Consider the following 27,046-nt stretch of genomic DNA (forward strand, 5'->3'; position numbering starts at 1 on the left):
CTCTGAATTGCCTCTTTTTTGTTCATTTTACTTTTAATGTTTTTGTTTTTTTTTTTAAGATTTATTTATTTATTTATTTATACAAGCACTGGGTACAGTCAGAAGCGCGGGAGGGTGAGAGAATTCACCAGAGCCAGAGCGGGGAGCAGAGCAGGCAGAGGGACCGAAGTACACTGCTGAGGGGAGCAGCGGGCGGCAGGAGAGGTCCGTGAGCCATGCGGGACCCTCCTCCGGTGGCCGGGGAGCAGCCGGGGATCGAACCGGCGCCGCAGAGGCTGCGGGCAGCTTCGCAACCCAGCGCTCAACCGCTGCGCCACCGGGGAGGCCCTACTTTTAATGTTTTAAGTCTGATACTGATGGACATTCATGGAAAATTGTCAGTATGTCTTTAGAAAGCTCATTTTACCCTTTTTAATGTAAATTATAGTCATATAGAGACTAGAAGAGTTTAATTTGCAAACACTGAAGCAGAATAAATCAGGGCAAAGAAGATGGTCCCACTAACACTTTGTCATTAATTCCTCTCATAGTTCTAAAGAATTTTTCTAACTAATTCAAATACTCATTTGTAGTGAATTTTATTTATTAACTGAAAGCTAACTACAGCATGAAATCAGTAAACAGTTTATCCAAGGAAACACAGTATCATTTGTTCACATTTCTAGTATTTCATTTTGCCTATTAACAGCCCAATATATGACATTTCTTTTTTGAAACAATGTCACTATTTGGCACAGAACTCTATTTACACCAGAGCTTGTTTCATTTGCCATTTATTCCAATAACTTGAGAACAATTATTTGCAACTAAATCTAACAGTGTTTGTACAAGTACTTTCAAGCTAAAATTCTGCTAAAAAATTCCAACACACATGCAATTCGATATGTTTACATAATAACATATATGTAATATAAAACTTGGGACTCTAAGCACTTTAGAGGATGTGAAAACAGGAGTCACTCCACCCTCTAATGAAACGTGGCCACATCGGAGAGGAGCCGCTGCTGAGCAGAAGAGGTCCAGTGTCCAACTGGGTTGAAATGCGTGGGCCACTTGGACCGCTCAGGAATGCTCCTGCGCCATCTTTGAATCGCTGATAGCTCAGTTCACACAAAACTACAGCAGAAATTTTCAAGTATGAGCCCTTAGCAACCAAGAAACTGGTGGCACAAGCAGCACTGGCAGAGCACACTCACTATACAGGTACGCTCTGTTTTAAGCAAAGTCGATATTGAAAACCCAGACATACAAAACAGATAAATTAGAGTGATTATTGGTTTTATAAAATGGTTTTCTGTTTTATAAAAGGATTCACAAGTTCCCTCTAAATGGCAGCTCCCCTAATGCATTTGAAATACCATTTGATTTACAAAATTTCAATTGACACGTGACTTTGTGCACAATCACGGTGAGAAGCGAAGCACACCTATGTACAGTTCTTACTTTTCTCTCTCAGGATCTAGGTGTCTGATTGTGTCGGTAAAAGACACTGTAGCCGAAGTGTTTTCTTTTAAGTCACGGAAATAGAAAGTAAATATTGTCTCCAAAACATGTAACACAATTACATCTGTGATTTTCTATTTACAGTCTGGGGACTCAGCTTTACTATGTAGAAGTCACTTCCGGCCGGAATAGTGGGCCCTATCTCATTCTGTAGAAATTCATTTTATTTTTATAGGATTTTTTCCATTTTAGCTGTGTAATTCTAAAGAGAGGTTAATGATGGCTATACTGTAGCTAGTCTATCAATGATCCGTGGAATTCATTGTACAGAATCACCTGTAACACTCAACTCCCGTGTTGGATTACTGTCTCCACGACTGACTTGATGACTCGTTCAGGTAAGGTACTCCTATATTAGCACTAAACTCCCTGCCATGGGTGGGGGCGAAGGAGTGGGACAGAGATCCTGTCCACTATATCGCTGAGTCCCTCAGCATAGAGCCTGGCACCTAGGAAGCAAGCACTCAGGAAATATTTATGGAATGAATGAATGGATGGATGGATGGAGAAATGATTAGATAGGGAGACTTGTCTGGAAGGCTTTCTTAATATCCAATCCAGTATGTTTCTGGAATACGTACAATTGAAATGAATTTCTAGAGTCTGAGAAATCACAGAACCTCTCTCATTCCTTTTACACTTCCTTATAAAATCTTTAAGAATGTTGAGCCCTTGATGACATGGAAATACTTCAAAAAATTAAATCGACTGACAGATCAGAGGACAAAGTAGGGGAAACTGACGGGTCATTTCCTTACTCACAAACTGCTCGAGGGAAGTGACAAGGCACACAGGTTCACCAAAGTCCAGAACCAAATTAAACTCTTGGCAATTGTGTCCAGACTAAGAAGTGCTAGCTTAGAACATTTCAACATGGAGCGAATGACTGTTACATTTGGCAACAGTAAAGCTACTATTTAAGAGCTAGAATCAAAAGGCATGACCATTTGCCGGTCAGGGAAGTGTGTGTTCTGTTAGCTGGAACCATTTCTCTGTGCCGAAACTCAGACCCATTACAAGCTGCATGTGAAATAAACGTGAAATAGCAAAAGCCAGCTGTAGGAGATAAAAATAAAAATCCTAAAATAAAATGTTTGAAATCCCTTGAGTGGATAAAACCAAACAATACAGTCAGTGGGGATGCTAATACATTAATAGAACTTAAAGCGTTTGTGATTGCATTAGAAAATAAAGCTTCCAAGTATATGGTGCATAGTGCTTTTAAATGAAATTTAAAAGTCTGAACCACAATCTAATGAGAAATCCAATGCAAATAAAACACAAATCTAAGAAGCATGAGACTCTAGAATGAAACCATAATGTTAAACCAGAGTGTTTATGAATCTGATTCTTCCAGGAGGCCTCTTAAAAGCATGTAACTAAATGAACAGTAAGCCATCTCTATCTGAGATGAATGGGTGAGTTTTTTACGGACGATGACATTTTACGGAAATGACTACTTTCAGGATAATCTGAACAAACACTGAAGCAGAATCACATCAGTAGGTCTAGTCATATCATTTAAACCTACAAACTATCTTACTAGGATATGTATACTGCTTTGCCTTGATAATACTTCCCAAAATACCTACCTCTGTCTTCTGTATTTATCCTTGCACCAAATGAGAACAGCCGCAAGAGGATTTTTGAAACTCTTGTATATGTATACTTCACTCAAAGAGGAGCTGGATTCCAGGAGCTGTCTTCAAATGCAACGACCAAAACACTCTGGATTTAAGCTCCTCTTCTCTGAAATGTAAATTCTCTGCATATTAACTGTTGTAGATCATTTGAGCCCACCATTTTCAAGTTTGATCTGATGGATTTCAATAGCCATTATGATCTAATCAAAGAATGAACACATTAGTTTGTCACTATAGCTGTTCAGAGATTTTAGGTGGCTAAAGGCATTTTTTTCCCCCTGAATGCCCTTTAAATTTATATATACACAATTACTTTCTATGGTTTTGAAAATAAACGATTTTGCACCAGTCATTATTAATCCAAATAATTTGGATTTAAGTAATTTCTAATTGAAAGCCCATCACAGGATTGTTTAGATTGACGGACAATATACTATTAGTCATTTAAAGCTTTAATAGTAAGTTATCAGGATCCACTTCAATCTCCGCATGATAAGAAAGGATTATTATGTGCAGTAACCTATTTATGAAAAGGAAACAGTGTGTTTCTTTCAGACGCCATCAATTGCTTTAATAAGGAATTGAAAAGCTGGACTACTTTATATGCAGATCACCATCCCAGTTGCATAAGGATTTACAATAGACAAAACAAAACTATTTTTTGTTGTAAAGAAGGGCTGTTTGTTTAAATCACACAATAATGTTTGCATCTAAAAATGATTTACAAGCTAATAAGGCTTTATAAATTTTATGTAGACTTGGTTATTTTAAAAATCATGTTAATGCTGAGACCCAAACCAAAGGTTTGCTCAGGCTGACAAGGAAATTTCAAGTCCCAGATGCCTGAAGGAGGCAGAAGAAAAAAAAAAAAAGATGCTTAGTTTTGTGGTCTTGGTACTGATTTATCGATCTAGACATGCAAATGGGACGTGTTTGATAGCACCCCGTTGTTAACACTTCAAGAAAAACAAGAGGAAAACACTACTTCCTCTGAAAATGTGAAAACTGACAAGAATTTGAAGTCTACTCCTTAATCCTAAAAAGAAATGGCAATGTATACATTTGGCTCCACTGCCTTGAATCTGCAGAGAATTTACTTGGGAAGTTTTGTAAGCTCACGTCCGAAGTCTTCCTCCAAGGTACTGAATGGCTCATATGTCTTTATTAAATGAGGTGTGTGGCGGCCTCTACTGGCGTGTGTTTGTAGAAAATGTTTCAATAGGCAGAAAAAATATTAATTTCAATTAAAAAGTTAGAAATACAGACTCTTTCATTTAAATATATAAAAATATCTAATTTAATGCAGAAAAAATATATTACAAGTTGTGTAATGTACTCTTAATTAGGAAAATAATCTAAAACACTGACCATGTTAGTGTAAAATAATGATTTACGGGAGGGCATTAATTGTTCAATTCACTCTGGTATTGGGTTAAATATATTTTATTAATGAATTACTAACCCCAACTGAGGTGGTTTATTACCTCTAGTCCACTGTTAAGTCCCCTTAGTTGACTTAAATAAAATCACTTAGAACAAACCCAGAGGAAATATTTTACAGTTAAATCTATAAAGTCCTAGAACTAGAATCATTTGATGACAGGCTGGTTTGTATAACTCAAGCAAACTGTACGTTGACTTTATATAGCTGACATTTCAATCTATTTTACAGTGTTTTTAATTTCAAAAATACAACACATTAAAATATGTTCAATTTATCAAAGCTAAAAGCAACATTTAAGTAATGTACTTCAAGTGCAAAGGCACTTTAACACAAAGAAGTGATGCCTAGTGGCTATACTTGGTAACTGAAGACGGAAATACCATATATCATTATTTACAAAAGAATTTATAGTCTCAAAAGATCTTTGGAGATCTTCTACAAAATACACTCATTAGCCATTTTCACTCGAAAAGTTTGCTTACTCTTTCTTCATTCACTATAATCTCCTCTTTCCATTCCCACACTGGAAAAATAAAAGAAGAGAGAGAAACAAAACCATGAACAAAAACAATATATGAAAACAAAAAAAGCATTGTAGAAACATTCACGTTCCAGGATGACTCCTAAGAAGAGAAGGAACGAGAGGTGGGGTGGGAGAGGGGAGGGCAAGAGAGAAATAATTTAAAGGGCAACTCGAGAAAGCATATCATTGCTTCACCCCGTCCCCCAAACCTCGTCAAAGTCGCCCCCACCCGACACTGGGAAAGGAAGAAGGCAAATCAAACCAAAGGCAAACCAGTGCTTCCAAGAGTTCGGAGCCAGGAGCAGCATCCTTGGATGCCAGGGGGTTGCGAGCGATTTCCCTTCACAGCTGACTGATTGCAGTTTGTTTTTCCAGAACTTCGAGGTAGTCTGGTTCTGATTGCGGCTTAGCTTGCAGTAAAGGGTGGTCGGGCTTGGACTGCCCCACAAAGCATTTCCTGGGAGTTCCATATAAAACGGTTTTATTGATTCTGTCTTGGTTTTGGCGTCGAGATTCATAAGAAGGGGCAAACTGCCTTTTGGGTAAGGTACAAAAGTTGTAGTGGACCAGTCCCGCACTGGGCAGCTCCTTGACGCGCTCGGCAATATTCTGGTACAGCAGCTCGGGCTCTCGGGGTGTGGCCTGCTTTTCTAGCAGCTCGGTGGCACTGATGGTGTAAGCCAGGGGGGCCGGCTCTTCCTTTTTCTCCTCCAGGTTGCCATAGCTGAATTCTGGCAGGTTCCGGTAATAGGCTACTGGGTCTCCTTCCTTCTGCATGTAGATGGGGTTCTGGCACATCTGGCCCACGGGAGGCGGGATATAGTTATAGACGTGACCGTCCGTTTTGTCCTGAGCGTCCGTGTTGTAAGACCCATACTGTAACTGGAAGGAGCTGACGTCTAAGTTGGTGGCACTCCGGGGAACGCTCGGCACCCCCTTTCGGCGTTTCAGGACGAAGACAAACAAACCAGCCCCAAAACAGACTGATAAGATAAAGACCACAAGCAATCCTAAGATTAAGACAGAAAGGGGAACTTCCGTGTGTAGTTCGGGGTAGGAACTGGGGGACACGCTCAGCGCCCCTGGGGTGTCAGTGTTGTGATTCACGGACAAAAGGGTTCCGTCTGACAGGTTTGGGCTGTCTGGACAGATAGCCTCCCTCCCCAGAAACTTCAGGATCTCCCCTGCGTGCTTCGCTGGAGACTCACAGGTCACCTCGTTGATGATGACGGGGGAATTGGCATGCTCTGTCCAGTCCTTGAGCCCCATGATGTCACAGGTGCAGTCCCAAGGGTTCTCTTGCAGGTCGATCTGGATAAAAGCCGGCAGCTGATCCAGAACCCCTTTCACGGGCAGGTGAGAAAAGTGGTTGTTTCTCAGGTTCAGCCTGGTGAGGGCCGTGCCCCCAAAGATGTTATCAGGTAGGGAGCGAAGCAGGTTGTTATTCAGAAACAGTAGCTGGAGGTTAATCAAAGCATCAAAGGTCAGCGGCTTAATTTCCTTAATGACATTATACTCTAAGTAGAGATACTGCAGGCTCTGCAGCCCCTCGAACATAGAAGGGTACAGCACTTCAAGGTAGTTGCCATTCAGGTAAAGTCTGCGTAAACTGGTCAGGTTTGTGAAGGCACCTTCCTGGATGACGGCGATCCTGTTATTTCCTAAATGCAACAGATCCAAAGAACTGTATTCTAAGAGGTCGTTCTTATAGACAGTTTGGAGATAGTTCCCTGTCAGGTAGAGTTTCTTTGGACTCGTGGGTCTGGGCTGCAGGTCGGAGATATTCGTGAACTTCCTCTCCTGGCAGTTGACGTTGAGGCCGTTGTCAGAGCTCTGAGAGGTGCAGACGCAGCTGCTGGGGCAGGTGAGGGGCACCGGGGACTTGGTCTGGTACACCATGATCGGGCCGAAGCTCTGCCTGTCCTTCGACACGGTGACCCGGGGCGTGGGGCGGTTTCTCATTTTGGGGGGCCGGCTGGCTTTGGGTGCCCTGGTGGGGTTGAGGGCAGGGTTCACGGTGGGTGACAGCCTTTGGACGTGTGTGTCTGCGTGACCGCCCCTCTGACTGGAGTCGCCGGCCGTTTTCCTGGGACAGAGGTCCTGCCTGGTGAGCTGGGTCACGTCTTTCCCGTGCAGGCGGAAGGGCGTCTCGCAGACGATCTCGCCCACGAACACCGTGATGGTGTCCAGCCAGGCCTTGAGAGGAAGCAGGTCGCAAGTGCAGTTCCAGGGGTTTTCCTCCAGCTGAATCTCCATGATCCCCCCGATGTGCTCCAGGACACCCGCGAAAGGCATGACTTTGAGCCGGTTCCCCCGCAGGTCTAAGTGGGTCAGCAGGACGAAGCGGAACACATTGCTGGGCAGCGACAGCAGGAGGTTGTCATTGAGGATGAGCACTTTGAGCTTGTTGAGTTTGCTGAAGGCCCCTGCCTCGATGGCACTGATGTAGTTGTAGTCAGCCTGGAGGTACTCCAGGCTCTCCAGGCCCAGGAACGTGTCCTCCCGCAGCACCTCGAGCTTGTTGTTGTTGAGGTGCAGCCTCTTGAGGGTTTTCAGGCCGCTGAAGGCCCCGGGCCGGATCTCCTGCAGCCCGTTGTTGCCGAGGTGGAGAGTCACCGCGTTGGAGTAATTGACAAACTCGTTGGGGTACAGTCTGCTCAGGAGGTTGCCATTGAGGAAGAGCTGATAGATTCGGTACTGGGGGGGCTGGAGCAGGCTGACAGTTGTAAATCCTTTGTTTTCGCAGTTGATGTTCAGTACGTTCTCCTTCTCTTCGCACAGGCAGCGCAGCTTGCAAATGTCTTTGGCAGTTTTGCGAGTCTCGGTCTGTAGGATCCCGGCCACGGTGAACACACTGAGGAGCCAAACGCTGCTCAGCATCTTTAGGCACCGTCGGTGTCAGCTCAGGTACCTGCAGGCAAACCTGGGGGAGGCGGTGGGACGGAGCAGGGCGCAGGGGAGGAAGAAACAAGGAAGGCCGATTAAAATGGCCCGGCCGGGGGGCGGCCGGGGGAGCAGGCCCCCCGGCGGAATGAAGGCACTGCGTCTGGAGAAACGGTTTCTTCTCCCCTCCCTTCCCCCACCCACCCACCCACCCCCGCGTCCCCGCACGCACAAGCCGGCACCTGATTTCCCGGCGGGTCGCCGCCAGCCGCGGAGTCATTAGCGAGCGAGTTGTCCTACTAAATCCAGCCCGGGTCCTTCTCCCCTGGGGCAGCTCGCAGAGCTCGCGGGCGGCTCGCCCGTCTGGGGCTCGAAGCAGAAATTGCTTTACTTTTTTTTTTAACTGCGCAAAGAGGGGGTGGGAAAATCAGGGGCCGCGCGGTGGGGGCGGGGGGAGGGCGGAAGAGCGGGGGCCGCGCGGGTGGGGGTTACTCACGCGTCAGGAGGAGACGGGCCCCCTCTCCGCGGCGCTCCGCCGGCACTTGGGCATCTTCGGGAAGAGAGGGAGAGCGAGGTAAAAGGAGGTGCCGCCCGCGGTGGGGGTGGGGGTGCCCCGCTTTCTGTCGGTGGATGAATTGGGGGTGGGAGGGGGTGCGCAAAACGGAGAACTCGGGCGGGCGGCAGGGGAGGCGGAGGAGGGTGTCGGCGGCGGGCGCCCGAGCCCACCCGGACCCGGGGGCGCGATGGCGCAGGGAGGCCGGGGAGCCGGGGAGCCCGCCGGCTGAGCCCGGGCGCGCGCTTCCAATCGGGTGGCAGCGGCAGCAGTGCGCCCAGCAGTTTGAATTTGAGAGGCTTCGCAGGCTCCCCGGGACGGGGCTGGGGTGACGTCACGGGGAGGGGGCAGGCCGGGGCTGGAGGGCGCGCGGGGGGCGGGGGTGGAGGAGGGAGGGGCAGATGCCGCCCGCCCCGCGAGTGGCTTTGCGAAGCTCAAATCCCGGCTGCGGCAGTGGATGCTCCACTGCTCCCCTCTAACCCCGCGGGCGGCGCGCTGCTGGCGAATTTCGGGGAGAGGGGTTCTCCAAGAGGCCCCGGCACCCGGCTGGAGAGGCCGGGACTTCTCTGGCCCCTCCCTCCTAGCTCTTCCTGGGGCGGGGGTCGCATTCCATAATCTCAAACTGGGATCCAGATCTTCCCAGTAAGGGGGTGGGGTGTGTGGTGTGTGTGTGTGTGTGTGTGTGTGTGTGTGTGTGTGTGTGTGTGTGGCGGGGGGGGGGGGGGGGGGGGGCGAGAAAGGGAGGCTCCTCTTTGCCACAGGACTGGAGCAGCCTGCCAGTCTCCGGAGCTCAGCTGCTCTCCCTGCGCAGAGTGGGGTGCGCGCATCCCATCCCTGGGTCTGTGTAGGAGGTCCAGGACTTCTCCCCGGGGATCTAGGCTTTCCATCCAGCGCTTCCCTCCAGTGCCAAGAGAAGTACTTTCTGGGTCTAACTCACCAGACACTTGCCTGGATTCTGAGAGCCAGCCCCACCTTAGCTGACAGAGGCAGATAAACAACAAAACCCTTCCCCCTGAGGCTTCAATTTAGCCAGATTGTGAGAATTAAACGTGTTCTCTCCCCCAAGGAAGAAGAGTGGGCTTGAGAGAGGTACTGCGGGAGCCTCAGCAGGGAGCAGGAGCCTGTAAGGGCGTCAGCGCCCCAGCCCCAGGCTGCAGGGGCAACTTAGGAAGAAGGCTGGCTCCTGACACCCAGAGCTACGCAGGAGCCCTGGCCTGACACCCAGGAGACCTGGGCTCAGCTCTAGCACTGCTGTTCCACGAATGTTACTTGTTTCTGCATCTCCCCTGCCCCACTGGGGATATGGGGTGACTCTACAGGCCCTCACAGTTCCCCATGCAATCGGGGTCACCGGATTATTAAGGGCCAAGTGTTGGGTTGGGCCTTCATTCCTTCGTTTCTCCTCCAATTATCTTAAGGTTCCCAGCGCAGGAGACTGCCAGTGTGGGTCCCCTTGCAAGATGTGAATGTCTACTGCTGCCCAGAAGGGCCAGGGGGCGCCTCTGGTGGGATGGGGGAGATGAGGCAGGGAATGAGGAGGCATAAAAGAGCGTGGGAAAGAAATTGACCAAAGAGACTGCCTGTCCTGCAATCCACCTGGGCTTGCTTCTTCTGCCCCAGCCAGCTGCAGACAGTCCACACCAGGTAACATGCTGGGCCAGATGCAGAGCAGCGGCAATGACAGGAGCAAATCCAGCTGCGGACTGCATAGCCCCTGCTCTCTTCCCTCTGCTTCTGTGTTAAGCTCAGGTGCTAAGATTGTTTCCTCAGAACAAGCTCTTTCCTGTCCAAGAAGTGCTTGGGATGGCTCATCGACTTAGGTACTAAGGCAACCTGTGGCTCTGGAAGTCTCCAGAATTTTTCTGGGACTTTCTCCTTTGCCCCCTCTTATTCTTAGGAAAGAGCCTTGGGCCAGACACCATGAGCTCCTCCCCATCCTGTAATTGTTGCTTGCTGTTGGCAAGAGCCTTGCCTTCTTAGGGCTCAAATTTGCCTCCTCTTTGCCAAGGGGTGAGGTGCAGAGGATCTGTCCCCAGAGGGGGAGGGGCAGCCTTGCGATGACCTCCTGTTCTCCTGCGGTTCCAGCGTTAGATGCAAGCAGAGGGACGCTGCAGGCTCCAAAGCTCCCTTTCATAGCAAAGGGACCTTTGTTTCCACATATTTTCGAACATTAAATATACATGGTTCCTAGAGAGAGATGGTTTCTCCCGTCATCTGTTTAAGCAGCCTACTTGGATTAGTTACTAATTCATGGACGCGGAAGCCAAAGTGAGAGCTGGACAAGACCTGTGAAGTCAGATGCGCCTCATAGATGAGGACACTGTTCAACCCGGGGAAGTGCTGACTTGCTTAAGTTCAAGAATGTGTAAAATTAGAAACAGAACCAGGGATGCTGTGCCCCCTTCCAGCAGCTTCCCAAAGAGCTTGCTGCTGCTGCGCGTGAAAGAGGGAACTGTCTGCCTCGACTTCAACAGTGGGGCTAGTGTTGCACCTAAATGTGTTCTTTTTGAAAAATTGGATGTGAAAGTAAAATATCAAATGTTGGTTCCAGTTCTCACATGTGGCCAGGTCTCCGAAGACACGGATGACACTGTGAGGGCATCTTAAGGACAGAGACTAGTTTGCTGGGAAGGTCGGAGAGGGGGGAGGGGCGGCGCGGCGGGGGGCGCTGGGGCCTTGGAAATTCTGGACGTCGCACGGCGGAGGAACTGCGGCGCTCGGCTGGCCGGGGGCGGGGAAGACCCCGGGGACCCTAAACGGTGGGGCGGGTCTGGCTTCCCGGGTAGCCTCCCACCCCGGCGGGCAGACCCTCAGGCCCCTCCTCTGCTCCCGCCAGCCGCGGAGCCTCCGCGGCCTCGCTCCCCAGCAGAGTTACTGGGAGCAAATGAGCCCCACACCCGATAAAGCACTTTCAGTAAGTTTCCTGGGGCCGGCGCCTGGGGAAGAGCCGCCGCAGCACCCCGCTTCGGGAGAGCGGAGGAGAGGTGCTGGGGGAGCTGCGAGCACGAGGGAGGCAGAGGCGGGCGCTAAAATCAGAAAAACGCTCCCGCTCCTCGCTGGGCCAAGGGAGGCTGCACCGGGGACTGCAGTGGCCTCAGTCTCCCCCCAGGGCGCCGAGCAGAGCGGGCTCGGGTCGCCCGGGCTGCCCCTCGCGCGGTGAGTGCGGGCGGGCGCGCAGCCCCCCTCCACCCGGGTTCCCGGTCCGGCCACGAGGGGGTTAAGAGGAATCCGGCAGCAGGGTGGGGGGTGCCCCACAAAGGGCCCGCGCTCGCTTCCTCCCCCAACCCCCCATCGCCGGCGGAGGCCGTGCCCGCGGGGCTCTGGGAGGACGCGGGGGGCTCGGCGGGTCCCGGGTCACCCGGATCCCCCCAGCTAGACGCGCGGGGCCCGGCGCCGCGACGGCCGGTCGCGCAGCCCTCGCCGGGGACCTGGGCCCAGCGGGCCGCCCACGGCGGCCGGGACCTCAGGGCTGCGCGACGCCCGGGGCCCGACCACGCCCGCGCGGACGGTCCCGGGCGAGGGCGCCCCGGCGGGGGAGGGAGCGCGGAGGGCGCCGGAGCGGCCCACGCCCGGGCCCCGGGCTGGGGGAGGCGGTCGGGGCGCCGGGGCCGGGGACCGCCAGTTCGCGGCGCCCCGGCGCGCGGGAGCGCACGGAACTTACCCGGCCGGCGCGCCGCCCGATCGTCGCCCGCAGGCGCCCGCAGCCGCCGCGACGCGGAGAGGCGCGGGAGCCGGCACAGCCTGGCAGCGGCGCGGCCGGGCAGCGAGGGCTCGGCGGCAGCGCGGGCGGCGCCCCCGGGGCAGGCAGATTCCCCACTGGAGCGGCTCGCCGGCGGGCAGCGCTTCTGGCAGGAAGGAGGGAGGGAGCCGGGGGGAGGCGGGGGGAAGAGCGGGAGGAGGCGGGAGGAGGAGGAGGAGGGAGGGCCGGCGGCCCCTCTCCCGCACTTATCAATCACCCCGCAGATCAAATGTCCCCGCGCTGCCCCCGCGCGGGGGAGGGACCGGCCCACAAAGGAGCCGCCGCTCCCTGTCCCTGCCCAGCGCCTCCGAGCGCCGCGCACGCCTCCCGGCCCCTCGCGCCTGGAACGCTGCCCGGCGCTGGCCGCGTCCGCCCGCAGCTCGGACTCGGAGGAGGGAAAGGAGGCCGGCTCCGGTCGGTAGCACCGTCGAGGGGAGAGCGAGGCCCCTGGGTGCAAACCGCCGACGCGCGGGAGCCGGACCTGCCCCCGCGCCGGACCCCGCCCGGGACGCGGCCTCCCCGAACTCGTGAGCGCCCCGTCCTGGGACCCGGCGGTCAGATGTTTAAGGACGTCCCTCGAGGATGCTAAACCGGGAACTTCCAGCTCCCCTAGAGCTGAGCTGCACTTGTGCAAAAGCGTTAGCCAAAGCGAGCCCTCAGCCGACGGGCAGCCCCTGTTTAACAGGACGCCGTTTCTGCTTCACGACGCGGCCGCCATCCCCGGGCACGTCCTTTTCCCCGGGTCATCTTCCCGCCTCGCCGCTCTCGCCCCTCCGATGCGCCGTCCAGGGGGTCGTGCAGCGGTTCAGGCTGCTGCTGGGCGCCAGTCAGTGTCACTCAAGAGGCAGGTGCTCGGCAGATGGCAGCCCGGCCAGCCCGCCCTCCCAGGGCCCCGCGGCCCCTCCCAGGGTACTAGGCACAAAGTTGCACTTTCGGGAATTCCTGCCAGCGGTGCGGACTTTACACGATGCCACCGAGACGCTGGCTCCGCGCTCCGGGAGCACCGTGGCCTGGATGAAAGCCCCCCCCCGCCCCGCCCCCCTCCCAGCAGAGTCTGTCACAGCCCAGACCCTTCCGGAGACCACCTAGCTCCAGAGCAGACACCAGAAAGGGAGGTGGCAGGCGCCCGGGAAGTCAGAGCCCACACCAGCTCTCCTGCTAACGAATCTGCGCTGGGATTAGTCGTTTTCAAGGTTATTTCCTTCACATTCCCACCAGGTTCTCAGGGCACTGACTTCTGCCTCCTGCCCGCCCTTCCTCCTGGGAATCTGCTGCCTCTCCCTTTGCTCCTTGGCCTTGCTTTTCCCACTGGTTTCCTGAGGAGACCACAGTGGGCCTTTTTAAAAGGAAACACTGCTGGTCTTATTCTATGAACGCACACGCTTTACTTCGGTAATAGCTCAGAGGATCATCTCATAATTGTGTTTCTGAGGTTTAGAGGATCCTGGCTATTCCTTTTACTTCATGCCACACAGAGCCTTTTTGCGATTTGCCTGCCATTCACATAAGCAATTTCAGAGGGACGCAGCTCCCGTGTACACTTCCCTATTCACAAACACGGCCCTTCTTTATTGGTGTCCTCGTTGGTGTAAAACCCGCAAAGCGCTGTTTGCTGCAGACTCGCCTGCCGGCCCGGGCACTTTATGTTCTTACTAACCGCGGACAGTTAATGCTGTTTCCTCATTTCTCTGACCTCTTTTCATGTACTTATTTAATGGGTGCTATAAACAACCACAAAACACAGCGCTAAGAGGCCCTTCAGAGGGAGAAATAATGATGCGGTTTGCTCCGAAAGTGGCCAGTCTGTAGCCAAAGGGAAGACCCTAAAGGCGGTAACTTCTCCACAGATTAGATGAGGAACAGCCTCAGGTACAAAAACCAGCCTTTATTTAATTCCAGGAGAAACGTGTAAAATATAACATGTGTCCATTTTAATTAGCTCGGTCAGCAAGCCTGACATGTTTGCCAGCCCTCAGAAAAGCATTTACCAGCCCGCCTTTCCACACAGGACCAAACGGAGAGCACTTTTCCTTTTGTCAGCATAAAATTTTCAAGTAGGTGGGTAACTATTTCCAAGAGTGCCTTGCATGCACACACACACACACACACACACACACACAATGATGAGCAATACAACATTTTTTGTCAGGTTATTGCACAGATAATTATAGCATTATAGCACAGGAGGATTTGAAGTGTGTGAAAATTTCAGATTTGTTTGAAAGTGGCTTTATTCTGACTTTTCTAAAACTTTCTGTGCTACGGGAAATGTTCCTAGTATGATAGACCACTAAAGACATGCATCGGAATGCACTTTTGCTAATTACTAAAAATGGCATTATTAATTCTTTGGTGCAGTGGCTTTGTAAATGTATCTCCATCTTGGTGTGCTGTTGATTAGTTCATATTACTAAAGGAATGAGACATCTGTAATTGCAGTGTGTTTGGGGAGATAGAGAAATACAATTAAACTTTGCTTGCCTTTTTATAATCTCATTCTAAGATCGGGAGAAAATCACAAATGTCATCTAGGATGAATAAACACCCACAATAATACATAGTTTGCCTGAGAATGCTATGTCTCCACACTTATCCAGAGCTGGGAAGCTTATGAAAAATACGCTGCACGCAGACTCAATAATTCTAAGGCAGATGTGAGGTGTTGGCAGTGAATCCAGTGCTCTTTGAATCAAAGGTTTCAAAGAAGACTTCAGAAGAGACAGATTGGTGAATGAAGAGTCGTAACACAAGAGGACATGCCGCTAATATCAGTAATTATAGTTTAAAGACTATTGCAGACTGTGCTGCTGTGATGCTACCGAAAGCGTGGATGTTTTAAGATTCAATTCAATTATTTTGATTATTTTGGCAGGCATGTTGGTTTGATTGGAATAGTGTTGGGCCAGGATTCAGAGTCATTTGTCTCTTAAACACCTATCTAAACCTTTGGACAGCAAGGACCCTGACTCCAGTCCCACCTGGGTTTCTTACCAGAGAGGGTGCTTCACGCCTCTCACTTCCCCTGGGTAGATCCTGCCCATTGGCATCCATAAGGATGGGATGATGCAAATGCCCTTGAAAATTGTGAGGTCGTACAGGCAGGTGAGGACAATGAGGGATGCACTTTATAGAATTAGCGCATCACACAAAACTTAATGATTGTACTGAGAGAGCAACATTTAGGGTGGATAATGGAATCAGGATTAGAAAGTCATTGATGATTCTAATTGGAGCTAGATGATGTCAAACTTTCAGATGAAAACTTTAAAAAATTTCACCTTTTCCCTTTACTTCCCCAAATAATTGGGATATACGTATATATCAAGGTCTCGTGACCCCAGTGGAGCTTTTGACATGTTGGACCAGATCGTTATTTGTTGTGGGAGGCTGTTTCATGCAATGTGGATGTTTTAACAGCATCCCTTGCCTCCACCACCATCCTGTGCACGGATGTTATAGGTACACCTTACCTGCAGTGCCTGTACGCATGTAAACACCTTACGTTCATTTACCACATCAAAGGAATAGAATGTACATTGTGACTCAGCAACAGAACAGGCGCAAGGCGGCAGTCTACCTGAACACCTGCCCAGGCTGTTCTGGGTGAGGAAATGTGCTTGCCATCATGTCCCAGGATGGTCATGGATGACGACAAGAGTTTCTGGGCAAGAGTCCCCTTGTCACACCCATGGACCCCAAAAGACTATTAAAAATGGCTACTCGTGGTCTACTGTACTGATTTCACGAGTGACTAGCAGGTTGTATCTCACAGTCTAAAAAAACATTGATATACTGGATGGTGCAGGGGAGGTAGGAAAATGAGACAGAACAGAGAAAGGGGGCAGAAAGGAAAAAGGGGAAGAGTAGAAATAGTGGAAAAAGAAATGCACATGGTGCAAAGTTGTAGGAAAAAGTATGGCTTCCACCAATTGCGGCAAGAGTAGCTTAGCAATGGCTAAATCGCTCAGCTCCCTCAGGGTTCTAGAGCTCCCTCCTTGTGGATCTTGTCGAGTGATTCATCAGTAGGAACCTTATTTAAGCTTACTGGTCTTGGGAGTAAGATATACGTGGCTAAAGCCACAGAGTCTGCAGATAAGGCTTAGGACAGCATTGGCAGATATTTCATTTACCTGACACATCCCATCCTCTTAATCTCATTGCAGCTGGAAGTTATATTTTGGTATGGAGTTACAACGCATTAGGTGTTCAGGAAGGAGCCAAATTTATTGGGCTTGACAGTGCACATTATTGGAACAGTATAATGCAGTTGAGCCTCTGTACTAAGGTCTGTTGGTTTTATTTATGTATTTATGTTGGGCTAGTATAAATATATGGTAAAGTATGTGCTGTGGTAGAGAGTTTAATGCTGACTCTGCTGGAACATTCCAAAATGCCTGCTCATAAGACACCCAGTTCTAAAGACTTACAGCCAGAGGAGCAGCCACTAGGGATTTGCATTAAGTGTTTCTGATTGCTAAGGAAAGTCATCACTTGTGAAGAGGACTAGGCACCAGTCCTACTAATATTCAAAAATAACAAGGATGACATCCTCCAGATCTACCCCAAAGTTCCGATTTGTACAAACTGAAGGGATTAGAAATGGTGGGCTTGGAGAAGAGGTGAGTAAGATCTAAAATGTAGATAAAATCATTTCTAAGTAATGGCTGGATGCAGAAAATCATCAGAGGAGAACGGAGTTTATTTTTGACCTTGAAACTTGATGACCATTCAGAGGTGATAGTAGGTTATTTTTCATCCTATTTTTCATCTTCCAGGAAGTTTCCTAGGTGACATTACAGTGAGTACCTGGTAAACACCCCGTTTGTCTGATTATTGTAGGTGCGGTCACACCTCAGTCAAATGGCATGGCCCCAGGTTTGCCATGCCTCAGACAACCTTTGCATCTTTCCTGGACACATTCAAAAGCAAAAACAGAGCTTCAAAATTCATGACATTTTGTGGGCCTCCTTGGTGGTTCAGGGGTTAAGTCTCAAAGCTATCAAGTCATTGCTAGTCACCATGGCATGAGTTCGATCCCCAGCCAGGGAGTTGACCCACATGGCGCAGCAGACCTCTCCTGTCTCCCCCACAGCTCCCCTCCGCAGTGCATTTCAGTAGATCTGCCTGTTCTGCTCCCAACTGTGTCTCTAGTGAATACTCTCATCCCCTGCTCTCCCACGTACCTCTGGCCTGCACCCCAGCTCTTTATGCATAAATAAATAAAATAAATCTTTAAAAACAAAACAAAACAAAATTCATGACAATTTTAAGAACCTAACTATCTCTGATGTTCTCTCAGAAAAATAGCGGAAAGTTCATTGGGGTTGGGGTGGGGAGTCATGTGACATTTCTTGGAAGCATCATTGTGGCTCAAGCCCAGGAAATAATGATAGAACATGCCCCACCCAGGGCATCACCCCAGCATCTCAAGTACTGTGGAGGGGTCACTGTCACTTTATTAATGCTTTGAAAGTAGGCAAAAGCCAGCTCATTTTTTGCCACACATCATTGCTTCAGAATAATGAATTCAATATGCTGATCTCTTAGCACTATATATGTATAGAACAACTTGGTCCAGGTCAGGAAATGGCACTATTTGAACTAGACAACTTATTCTCAATAATGCAAATATATTGAATTGTTTTATCTTAGTGCATTTTTCAATAAAAATACTAATATGTAAGAAGACATTGTTGCTAAATGACAAATGGTAGGATTCTTTGCAGCAAGGAAGGGGAATTGTCAAATTAATGAATCAATGTTCTGCTTACAATTTTTGTAAAATGTAATCACTCAACCTAAGATAACTCCCATCATTTGAGTACAAATAAATAGTACACAACAGTTATGGAAAAGCTGTAAAGTTTCCGTTGCTTGGAATTTCAAATATATGAGTTACTTAAGGGTCCGAACAGATCTGCTGTGACTTACATTGGAAGCATTGGGGTATATTGGGCAGCCATGACATTGTTAGTGGGTTACCCCTACCATGGCTGTTAGCCAAATTCAATCTTGAGCTGTTGTGTTGACATGGATCCCAGGCCACCTGGCTTCATCAAATTGTATTTCTCCGCTGATATTTAAGTGGTTTGTCTAAAACAGTTCTAGAGTGCTCATGAACCCTAAAACCGATATGCAGTTAAATTATCCAGATTCTTGTTTCATTTTCACTATGAATAAGAAATAGCGCCTTACGTAACTAAAAAACTACTATGATGTATGGCTATAACAAATACTCCTTTGTAGAAGGATCTCAAAATATAAAGGAGTAGGGTGAGTGATCTACAATTAGACTCTGCAGATCTGCGAAGTGGCTTTCATGAATGTTCAATTGTTATCTTTCATCGAAATACCAAAGTCATTAGTCATCTTTAAGAATTTTCTACTTGCAAAATGTCAGCGAGTATTTTGGGTAGAGCTGTTGACTAACAGCACTTGCTGGCCGAGGGGTCTGTGCATTGTGTATCTGCCTGCCTCGCTGCTCGCCCTCCGCTTTTTTCTTTTCCTCCTTCCTCCCTCTTTTTTTTTTTTTTTCTTTCTTTTAAAGGTGATCTGGGAATTCCTACCTCCAGAGTCACATGTCTTGTCAAAGAAAAGTATGAACAACACACTCAACAGTCTATGCTCTGAGAAAATAATTACTTGAAATGGGCCAAAACCACACTGACATTTCTACAAGAAATATGCCTTTGTGAGAGTTATTTTTCCTGAAATTTCCAAGATAGAGCTGGAAGAGAAGTTCGATGTATTGCAACTACCATGTGGCTTATGTGGCCCTCCAGCCTCCCCATCCTTGGGCCCTTGGGTAAACAGGCAGATTTCAGGGCCCTGCCCTAGACTCACGCCTGGAATTTTCGGGAGGCTGTGTCTGGGAATGGTCTTTCAATAGAACTCCAGGGCGGCGCACACAGTCTGCTGAGCCAATTCTTCTCTAGCGTCTTCATTGTCTAGGTGGAGAAGCTCTTTCTGGGCTGAGAGAGGGGAGGTGACTTATTCGAAGTCATACAGGCAGAGCCGAGTGTATGACTCAGCATTTTCAGCCCTCGTGAATGCATCTGCTTGGTTCTTTGACGTTCTGATACTTTAGTGCTAGAATTGCTTTGCTCATTGACAAGCAACATGAAAATCTAAGGGCGTAGCTTACAGCCCATGTGACAGTGTGGCATTAGTTTCCCAGAGAAATCGGGTGGCACTCTGAGAGGTGGACAGAGACATTTAATCATCACACTGGGGGGCTCCGAGGGATCGCTCCAAAAAGTCTGAGCCCCGATGAGCACACATGGCAGGGTTTTACACAGGTTGTATGAGGAAGCTTGTCAGCCCATCAATCATAGCATCGGCATTCCTTGTTGTTTGGGAAGCGGGTCAAGGTAGCCGTGGCTACTGCTGTGGACAAGCAGTACACCCAGCAACTTCTCCGCTCCAGCAAGCAGCAGAATCTAAGCAGCAGACTCCCCCAAACAGCAGACTTAGCAACTTCCTGCTTCAACAGCAAGCCCATAAAATTATAATAAAGTAAAAAGCAAAATCAACAAGCAACTATAATCCAGAGACACACGGGGTTGGTGGGGGGGTTTGATGAGGAGGGAGTAGGGTCAAAACAAGGGGGGTGGAAATTGTATGGGGACTATAACCAAGATGAAAATGCATACATTGTGCAAAAATGAAAAATGATGTCAGAATGTATAAAATTAAAAAATAATATATTTTAAAAATATATGAAATTTGAAAAAAGTGGCTTGCTGGTTAACCACTTGAAGCGCTGAACTTTTTTTTCTCTTTTGATGAAAAGGTTTATTGGTATTTATTTGTGCTTTGGGTGAGAAACTAGATGGATAAGAACGTTTGAAAAATACTATTTATTTAAAAATGAGCACAGTCCTGAGTATTGAGTTTGAAAAAATTTAGTGTATTATTGGCACGTAGATGTTGAAATATAACATTTAATGGAATCTGAAGTAGCTTACTTTTCACATCATCATTGAGTAGGTCTACTGAATAATTTTGCAGGGAGACTGAGTCCGTAATAGATTTTTTTTTCCAGTTTAGTTTGCTTTCTTCTTCATTTCAAAGATTTGAGTAAAGTTATACAAACCCTTCAGAAACGGCTTCCTGCGTGTGAGGACGCTATCTTGAAGCTCTCTTGACCTATAAGTGTCAACTTCAAGAAAATTTCTGCTAGAAACTTTTGAAGATAAAATAGAACATCTAATTAACGTTTAGAAGAGGAAGATATATATCCATTTCAAGTAGCCTGACCTGGATTTCAGCAGCAGGATCTCTTCTTGACACATTTGTAACTCATTTTAATTGCAAATAGGTACTGTGTGTACACACCCAAAGTAGAATGGGACTTAACCTCTCAGAGTTACAAAGGTGAATTAACTTAGAATTAAGCAATACATTTTCTGTGAAGAGACATGTCATTTGGCATAATCTAATGGTGAACCAAGTGCATGTGATTGACAAACACAGGTTATCCAGGGGAAATAGGTGATTTCATTGGTGTGAAGAGTAGGTAGTAGATCTTGCGGGGACTTTGGTAACATACATCTGGTGCAAGAGGATGGGCACGTCACTCGAATGCTCAGGGTCTCACTGTCCTCTTTGGTAAACTCCAGGTCATCGTGATGACTTTGTGAGGGTTGTTGTGAGAGACACAGAAGGCAGATATGAAATGGCTTCTGCTGGGCCTACCATTATTTAGTAGGTGAGAGGGAATCATGATTTCTTTCCAGTGTTCTTAATGGAGTGTTCCTCTCTCTCTCTCTCTCTCTCTCTCTCTCTCTCTCTCACACACACACACACACACACACACACACAACACACAACACACAACACACAACACACACTTCAAAAGAGAGGTGACCTTGCTAATGACTTCAGTGAAGAATCTGAACAGAGTTTGCTCTGTATCTTTTCTGCACTTTCTTTCAGGGCCACCTGCGCTCTGCTGGGATGGGATGGCTAAATTGAATTCAGAAGTCTTGAATGGGAAATTCAGCTGACCACAGACCTGACCAAAGGATTGAATTCAAGTTTAACTACGTGAAACCAACATTTTGACCTGCTTCTATATGATTCCTTCATGTACTTCTCAATTGGCTGTGAACATACAGTGGATTTAGAGGAGTGGGCAGCTGTCACTCCCAAATCTCTAACAATTACAGATAATCAATTGCAGCCACAGTTATAGCAACTTTGGCTGCACCCTCTTTCCTTCTATACTGATTTGATCTATTTAAAACACAAAATGTCTGCAACCTAGTGAACTCCTCTGGGACATTGCTGTGTACTCAAATTCTTTATTGATTCATTGGGAGGAAAAAATGGCCATTATGTTGTTTATATAAGTGAGGAGCATGATCTGGCTCATAGTTTGTCAAAATTGAAATTATTCTTTACAACTTCAATGGGAAATGCTACTGTAGGCTTCCACAAGGTCAGTTCTGCTTACTCATACGTTGTAGGCATTCTTCTTAAACTCGGAATGTTGGTGTAACAAAAGCAACTGAATTTCGAGGTGTTATGAGGTAATGATCTTTATTAAAGTGAGACCTAGTGTAGCTTTACCTGGTTTGTGATAATGTGTGTGTGTGTGTATGAATTTTTCATTTCTATTTTGTGACATGAATATTGTCACTGCCAGAGCAAAAATGAGTGGGTCAAGGGAAAATATTAGCAGTAGGGTTCTTGCTTCTGAGTGGGCTAAACATTGTCTACTTCTTTTCAGAATTAAAAGAATGAAGGATTGTAAAAGGCGAAAGAGAGAGAGAGAGAGAGAGAGAGAGAGAGAGAGAGAGAGAGAATAACATAGCAAACACTTTTGTTCCCAATGCCTATATTGACAATGTCAAAAGGAACTAAAGTAAACACACACAGTACTATGAACATAAAAGCAAACATGTATAACAACGTTGACATTGTATTATCTTCACAGTGTGACATCTAGAATTGACAGCTTAAAATAATGAGCAAGTTTCATGGAGACAGTATTGCTTAAATATTGGAAAGACCTTTCCACCACTGAGACTGTCCACAACAGTCCTCCTGGGGCCCGGGGTCTGAGTCAATGGAAAGTGGAAGGTTCAGTCTCTAATTGTCAGGAAGAAGTGTGGATGATTGGCTCCAAAAGTCTTATGCAGTGATCAAATCTTAGTTCATTTTGAGATGTTTCTTATAGACAGCTGCATTTTGCTATTTGTAAAAATTTGTTATTTGAATTTGAACATTAATAGCGTTTTTTGTCTTTTGCAAGATACTGTTTTCAAATATTTTATAGGGAAATTGGTTACATAGAGTATACACAGCTGAATATATGAACACAATATATGAACACGATATATGAATTCCTAGCTGAATATATGAACACAAATAGAATAACTTAAAAAAGTAAAATACATGCAAACATAGGCACATAAACAAATAGATAAAATGTGCATGTCACAGTTCCGGGGCAGCCAGCTTTTTCTCCCATCCTCCTTCCATTCCTTCAGCCTCTCCCAAAGGCAAATGCATTGGTGTATGCGTTTCTAGACTTTCACGCATACATTTATCTATGAGCATACAGTCTTGTTTTGTGAGAAAATGCTCTATGTGCTTCTCATTCAATTTAACTTTAACGTTTCTTTTTAGATCTTTTTATGTCGGTGCATAGACATCTAATTTATTCAGCTTAGCTGCTATATAGTAGCGATCTTAAAAATAAATAAAAAATAGATCAATTTTCTGGCAGATAAATGTTTCAGTTGCTTCCAGTTTTTCACCAATACAAACAAGGCACAGCCTTGTAATGAACACCTTTTCTTGCTAGTTTGTCCCCAGTATTCTGCGAAGGTGTTCCCTGATCCTTCTATATTGGAAACTACAATGTATAACATCCCATGACATTTAATGCGATTTGTAGCAATGTATTTAGTTATTTGAGTCATTATTTAGTTTTTTGGTAATGGCGATCTTCCCCAGTGGGTTGCAAGGTGTGTGCAGAAACTGTGTTTACTGTTGTTCACCAACGTGTGTGTGCTTGTCACTGGCCTATAGCTCCTATTCAATAAATATTTGTCGAAAAATGAAAGAAATGAAAATAAGAATGAAGGGCCCTTTCCTTAAGGTGGATTCTCTGCCAGGAACCTCCTCAGCCCTTCACACAAATAGACTTCTGGCAAGCCTACTCCACGGGTTAGCTAAAAATACCCAGACTTGTCTGGCTTTCCCTAGTAAATGTGGCTTAGATTTAAGCTCCGATTTCTACTATGTATGCTATAATCGGCCGGCAAACCAGACCCCATATGGACGTGTCACTTCTCTGAATCCTAGAGTCACTGGCGATAGAAGTGACTGTCATTCTTTGTGAATATAAAGTTATCCTTGAAAGTTTTTAGACACAAAAGCGACTGCAGCAGATACTGCTAGTAGCCTTTCAGTGTCTGCTCTCCATTGCTTGCTTAGTTAAAGAAGCCCAATTTGTATTCCAGCACATTGCTTCCAGGAGCAGAGTCCACCATCACCCAACTGCATTGCAGCTAAGCATGACCTTGAGACTAGTTCAGGCCCAGGAGAGTGGAAGCGTCATTTGGGTGTTCTGGGAAGTCCTGTGAAAAGGAACCCCTTACTCTGCCTGACTTTTGACCCTGTTCCTACTGTCATCTTGCACCAGAAAGGCAAAGGTTAGTGGAACAGATCTCTCTAGGTGTTTAGGTCCCTAAGAACCATGTGAAATCATCATACCAGTCTTCGCTTACTTACCTGTGGGCCTTTTCTTTTTAAATGTAAGGATGAAGCTTCTATATTTGGGTGATATAAATCCAAATAGACAGACATACTTAGTTACAGCAATGCCATGCTAAGAATTTTGCCATTTAAGAATAAATACCCGTATACCCTGGCACAAGAACCACTTCATAAGTGGCTGAACCTGAGCAACTCACTGTTAGGGCTTAAGTTTTATTTCTGTAAAACAACAAGACAAGCAGAAGACAGCTTAAGATTTTTGTCTGCTGGAGAATTCAGTGACCATATCTAAATACAATCATTTTGGATTGTTGAGCTAGCCATTATTAAGAAATGAAACCTGTCTTTACAGTTTGGCAAAAGCTCATTAATTGGATTTTTTTTGGATCATTTGAATGCAGGCTAGGATGAAGTTTATCTTTGTACTATCTAAAAAAAATCCCTCAACAAATCTGCAGGGTAATTGTTGGCTTACTTAGAAACCAACTGCTTCTAATTGAGAGTTGGCAGCTTCTTATTTGCATAGAAGCAGTTAATGTACTAATTTTAAATGATTTCTTTAAAAATCCATTTACTAAAATAGTCTGGCAAGACCTTCTTAGTGTAAATCATATTGTATTGGGGTGGTCCAAGATGGAACCTTAATATTTCTGATTCCTTGATCGCTGGCAGCAAGGGCAACACAGCTTTTCAAAAATTGCAGGAAATTTGCTTCCTGGGGCTGGAAGAATGGAAATGGGAATGTTCTTTGGGAGTAGGTAGTCTTTGTCTTTGTTCTGGAAGGGATTAATTGTGAGCTTTATTGACATGCATAAGTAAGCTGGGTACTCTTTGTCCTCTGACATTGGAAGTAATCTAAGTGTAAATAAGTCAGAGTGGAATGCTGACTTAGTCTATATATAAAAGTTTACTTTTTTTGGGGGTTGGATGGTTGGAAAGCCAAGCCTTCGGGACACCCAGAGATCTCCCATTTCCTCTGGCATGCCCTGGGGCGACAGCCTTGGAACTGGAGAAAGAGATGATGGGAAAAGAAGCTCTGGGGGCTGGTCTGCAGGAGACCCTCCATGTTGAGGTTTTTTCCCAGGATTTGGAAGGCTATGATGTCTGATATTAAGCTAAATTTTCCTTTTCTGCATTGTAACATTCTTAAGAATTAGTGAAGTTTCCAGCACGATATGTTAACCTCCTTTCAGATTTGTGTTAGCACCCCCTTGGGGGGGGGGGAGAGGAAGAAGCTTTGCTTCTATATTTGCACAGAGGTTTTTGAGGACTAGAGTGGCTTGGCTTAATGGTAAGTAGATGGACTGAAGAGAGCAGTGATCCAGAGAAACTGGAGGCAGCAATTTGGAGCCAAATGTCAAACAGAATAAGCAGGAGAGAGAGATTTACTCTCGCCAGGAACCATTTGGAATATACAGGAATACTGTGTATTATGCGTGGTCATCTAGAGTGAAGTCTCATTAGTTTCCTTAGATATTCAAGAAAGGTCTTTCCTAGAGGATTAGAAAACTTGGGGCACGAGGGTTCTTTAGTAATTGAGTGTCTATTCTAGTCCTCATGTAAGACGCTTGATACATAGGATCTCATTTATTGCTCAAGACAGTTGAAGGAGGGCCTCCCCTGGTGGTGCAGCGGTTGAGCGCTGGGCTGCGAAGCTGCCCACAGCCTCTGCAGTGCCCGTTCGATCCCCCGGCTGCAGCGAGGGTCCCACATGGCGCAGCAGACCTCTCCTGCCACGCCCACTGCTCCACTCAGCAGTGTATTTCGTCAGTCTGCCTGTTCTGTTCCCGCTCTGTCTCTGGTGAGTCCTCTCATCCTCCCGCGCTTCTGACTGTACCCAGTACTTGTATAAATAAATAAATAAATAAATTTAAAAAAACCAGTTGAAGGGCAACATCATCTTCATTTTATCAAATGGAGATTTGTCTTACTGTATGTTCTTGTAATAAAAGAATGTTTCTTTACCATTTTTGAACCCACTAGCTCATACTGGTCTTCCTGGTCCTCAATATGAATTGCTGATGTTTTGGTTGTGGGATGACAATACAACTTGCATGAATTTCTGATCAACAGGATTCATTTCCAGAAAGAACATGGCAATATTTCTGTAATTCCAGGGATCTTTGAAAAGAATAATATGCAATGGAAGAATCTTTACAGCTTATAATGAAACCAAACTTTCACTTTTTTATAATTGTATAGTTTGTCTTCAATCATGGTGTAAAATAATAATGAGAATATGTATTTAACATTTAGTATTAAGTGACTGAAAGTTATTGGTATTTACTAATGAGATTCATGATTCAAACTTTATTGCTACATTCTAGAATGAGTAGACTGAGTGTTTGTTGCTAATACGGTATACTGTATGCAGAAATACTAACAAAGATGCCGCACAAATAAAAGCCTACATTAGTAATGGATAATAAAGTCAGAGAAATTCTTAATGGTGAGCAATATTACAGTTGCTGAATCTGCTGGTTTTCCTAAATTTATCTATTTTTTTATTGCTTTACTGTGGAGGGCTTAGCACTTACTTCTTCTCTTTTTTCCCTTCACCAACTAGATAGTTAAAGATTATAGGCAGAAATGCACTCAACTGTGAGTGGAAAGACCTGGCAATAAAAGTTGATTGGCCTTTCCTAAACTTAAGAGAGATATTTATAATGATTCGAAAAACAGAGTTGGCTGATTACAAAAGAAGACCAGAGTATAGGTTTAAGCAAGTACCTCACGGGACCTTTTTGTCACTTTGTCATATGCACAGACTCAAACAAGTGACTTGGTAAGCTTTGAAGAAGGGCTGGCTATAGCATGGTTATTGGTGTCCTGCCCCCAGTACCTTCTAAGCTCCTGCTGGGTGACCTCTCAGGAAGCCCCTGCAATGTCAGCAGCACTTTTGCCTGCCCAGTGGATGAGGTTGGGCTGCTTGTAGTCAAGATCACTCCTGGGCTGCACAGAGCTTCAGCTTCAAGTGCAGTCCTAGAGAGTGTTGGCAGACAACTGAGGCACAGATTGGTGAAGGATC

At 46.7% G+C, this 27,046-nt stretch overlaps 1 protein-coding gene across 3 annotated transcripts; it reads right to left on the minus strand.

The window, feature by feature from the left end:
• Positions 1 to 4,573: 4,573 nt before the first annotated feature.
• Positions 4,574 to 8,615, minus strand: SLITRK2 (SLIT and NTRK like family member 2). Of its 3 annotated transcripts, none has more exons than XM_037511857.2 (3): positions 8,493 to 8,615; positions 8,239 to 8,399; positions 4,574 to 8,036 (listed from the first exon to the last, which is right to left on the minus strand). In XM_037511857.2, exon 3 carries the CDS (start codon positions 7,991 to 7,993, stop codon positions 5,456 to 5,458), a length of 2,538 nt encoding a protein of 845 aa, XP_037367754.1. In that variant the 5' UTR covers positions 7,994 to 8,036; positions 8,239 to 8,399; positions 8,493 to 8,615; the 3' UTR covers positions 4,574 to 5,455. The 3 variants fall into 3 exon arrangements, with proteins under 3 accessions (XP_037367754.1, XP_037367756.1, XP_037367755.1); XM_037511859.2 differs by having other exon boundaries at positions 8,229 to 8,399; XM_037511858.2 differs by lacking the exon at positions 8,239 to 8,399.
• Between the last annotated feature and the right edge of the window lie 18,431 nt (positions 8,616 to 27,046).

Source organism: Talpa occidentalis, unplaced genomic scaffold (genome assembly GCF_014898055.3).
Source record: "Talpa occidentalis isolate TD23 unplaced genomic scaffold, MPIMG_talOcc4v2.1 talOcc4.15, whole genome shotgun sequence".
Taxonomy (NCBI): Eukaryota; Metazoa; Chordata; class Mammalia; order Eulipotyphla; family Talpidae; genus Talpa; species Talpa occidentalis.